The sequence below is a fragment of the Penaeus japonicus genome, unplaced genomic scaffold, assembly GCF_977035675.1.
Source record: "Penaeus japonicus unplaced genomic scaffold, GWHDUDI00000001_assembly GWHDUDI00000006, whole genome shotgun sequence".
Taxonomy (NCBI): Eukaryota; Metazoa; Arthropoda; class Malacostraca; order Decapoda; family Penaeidae; genus Penaeus; species Penaeus japonicus.
Genome location: NW_028234408.1, coordinates 3,178,151 through 3,180,650, shown reverse-complemented (window position 1 = coordinate 3,180,650; position 2,500 = coordinate 3,178,151). Strand labels below are relative to the sequence as shown.

Below are 2,500 nucleotides of genomic sequence, written 5' to 3'. Positions count from 1 at the left end.
CACACACAGACACACATATATACTTACACACACATATATACGTACACACAGACACGCATATATACTTACACACAGACACACATATATACGTACAAACACACACATATACGTACACACAGACACACATATATACTTACACACAGACACACATATATACGTACACACAGACACGCATATATACTTACACACAGACACACATATATACGTACAAACACACACATATACGTACACACAGACACACACATATACTTACACACAGACACACATATATACTTACACACAGACACACATATATACGTACACACAGACACACATATATACTTACACACAGACACACACATATACTTACACACAGACACACATATATACTTACACACAGACACACATATATACGTACACACAGACACACACATATACGTACACACAGACACACATATATACGTACACACAGACACACATATATACGTACACACAGACACACATATATACGTACACACAGACACACATATATACGTACACACACACAAACATATATACGTAGAAACACACAAATACGGAAACAAACACCAATCCATCCATAGTCACGTGACCACACACCTCTAAAAAAAGAAAGACAGTCACATACAGAGAAGCACCGAGGAGCAATACACATACGCACAAGTCTATTTACCTCTTTATTCTTCCTACCTCACGTCGGACGAATAATGACAAGTCAGCTTTGTCACAATGGATCAAAACGAACCCGAAGGATACGAGGGATATAATTCGGACGACGACTACGACTTCGACTCGCACATGGGTGAGCCTGATGACTCCCACGTTGTCATTCACCCTGGCATGGACACCGATGCTGAATCAGGTGAGAATAGCTACGATGGGGACGAGGAGGAGGAAGACCACGAGCTCTGCGTGAGTCCTGACGATGAGTTCATCCACGACAACGAAGTGGAAGAGCCGGAGGAAGATCCCGAGCAAGGGCAGGAGCCTGGGGAGGACTTCAGCAGTCTAAGCAGGCAGCAGAGGATCCGTCTGCTCAAGAAGCAGGAGGAGAAGGTGGAGCAGCTGGTTCAGAAGATTATCGAGCTCCGTCGTACGAAGATGCTGGGTAAGGATGGTTACATCAGGCAGCGGATCGTAGGCCGCCCGACGGGGCAGTGTGGGCGTTCGGTACTCACCGTGACGGACATTCCCCTGGACCACATTGCCATCCCCATGAGATTCGCCAAATCCCTTCGCAAGAGCATTGTCGTCGACGAGGACAACATAAGTGACCTTCAGGCTCTCGTTGACAATTACCCCAAGTACCCGTGCGTCCATGCTATCCATTGCTCGTCGGGGAAGACCATCTTCAACAAGAAGGGCATGAGCGTGAAACTGCGGAAGGGCGACAAGGTTCTGCGCTCTGTCATCGACGGCGATTACGTCTTCGCTAATCGTCAGCCAACTCTCTGCCGATCCAGCATCATGATCCACAAGGTAATCGTCAAATACGAAAGCAACAACAGGACCATAAGCATCAACCCACTGATGCTGGGCTTGTACTCCGGTGACTGTGACGGAGACGAAATTAACATCTATGTTCCTATTACCAATGATATTGGCGAGGGGGGTCACGTCAAGGATTCTGTGACCTCAGAGAAGAGTGGCAAAGCTGCCATCATCTTCACGAATGACACCTCGCGAGCGGGTTTCACTCTGACTTACGACTGTTATTTCACATTAGAGGAGATGCAGTTCCTGACAGAGCATCTCCACGTCAAGCAGCCTCCCATCCCCTGTATAGTAAAGCCAAAGGCACTTTACTCCGGTAAGCAGATTTTCTCTCTAGCATTACCAAAGTGCCTGTGTATAGAAGAGGAACACCTAGTTATAGAACGCGGCCAACTTCTGAAGGGCGCCGTGGATAAACAAAGCATGAACTTAATCTTCAATTTGGCTACGTCTTTTCTCGGACCGGAAAAGTACTTATCATTCGTCAGGAAACTACAGGTCTTGCTCCATAAATACATCGAAAGATTTGGAACTTCAGGCCATACAATTTCGCTCGAAGATTATCAAATTCGTCCTGACCAAAAGGAGAAGATGCTGTCAGTCAGGAAACAAAAGTTTCAGGAGAAGAAGCGTCGTAAGATGGTTACAGAACTGCACCGGTATCTTACAGAGGGCGTGGCCAACTTCCCCAAGGCTTTGCGGGAACAGTTCAAACGAACCTTGGAGAAGGGCGACGCGGACGTTTTCGGAGCGATTCTCTCCACTGCAGTACAGTGCAACGAGCAATGTGGATCCCATTTTTGCCAACAGACGCTAATCGAAATACAGCAAGATTATGCCGCCTCTGACGACCGCAAAGCTTTCGTGGAACAAGAGATGCTGGAGCCAGTAGAGAAGAGTTATGACTTTTATGCCGACGAAGTGAAAGCCTTTAAGGGAACACTGAGAAGGAGTAATAATCTCTGGGCCATCGACACCTCAGGTTCCAAAAACGAGACGGAGAAGGTCA

The 2,500-nt window shown here is 46.8% G+C and overlaps 2 protein-coding genes across 6 annotated transcripts in view; one reads left to right on the top strand and one right to left on the bottom strand.

Moving 5' to 3' along the window:
• LOC147471635 (uncharacterized) overlaps positions 1-2,500 on the bottom strand; it is a 669,089-nt gene that overhangs the window by 391,878 nt on the left and 274,711 nt on the right. The gene's annotated exons all lie outside the window — the stretch shown is intronic.
• LOC122247332 (uncharacterized) overlaps positions 727-2,500 on the top strand; it is a 3,169-nt gene continuing 1,395 nt past the window's right edge. The window contains exon 1 of the mRNA XM_043006546.2: positions 727-2,500. This exon is cut by the window's right edge and continues 1,395 nt beyond it. Coding sequence (XP_042862480.2) covers positions 727-2,500 — 1,774 coding nt within the window.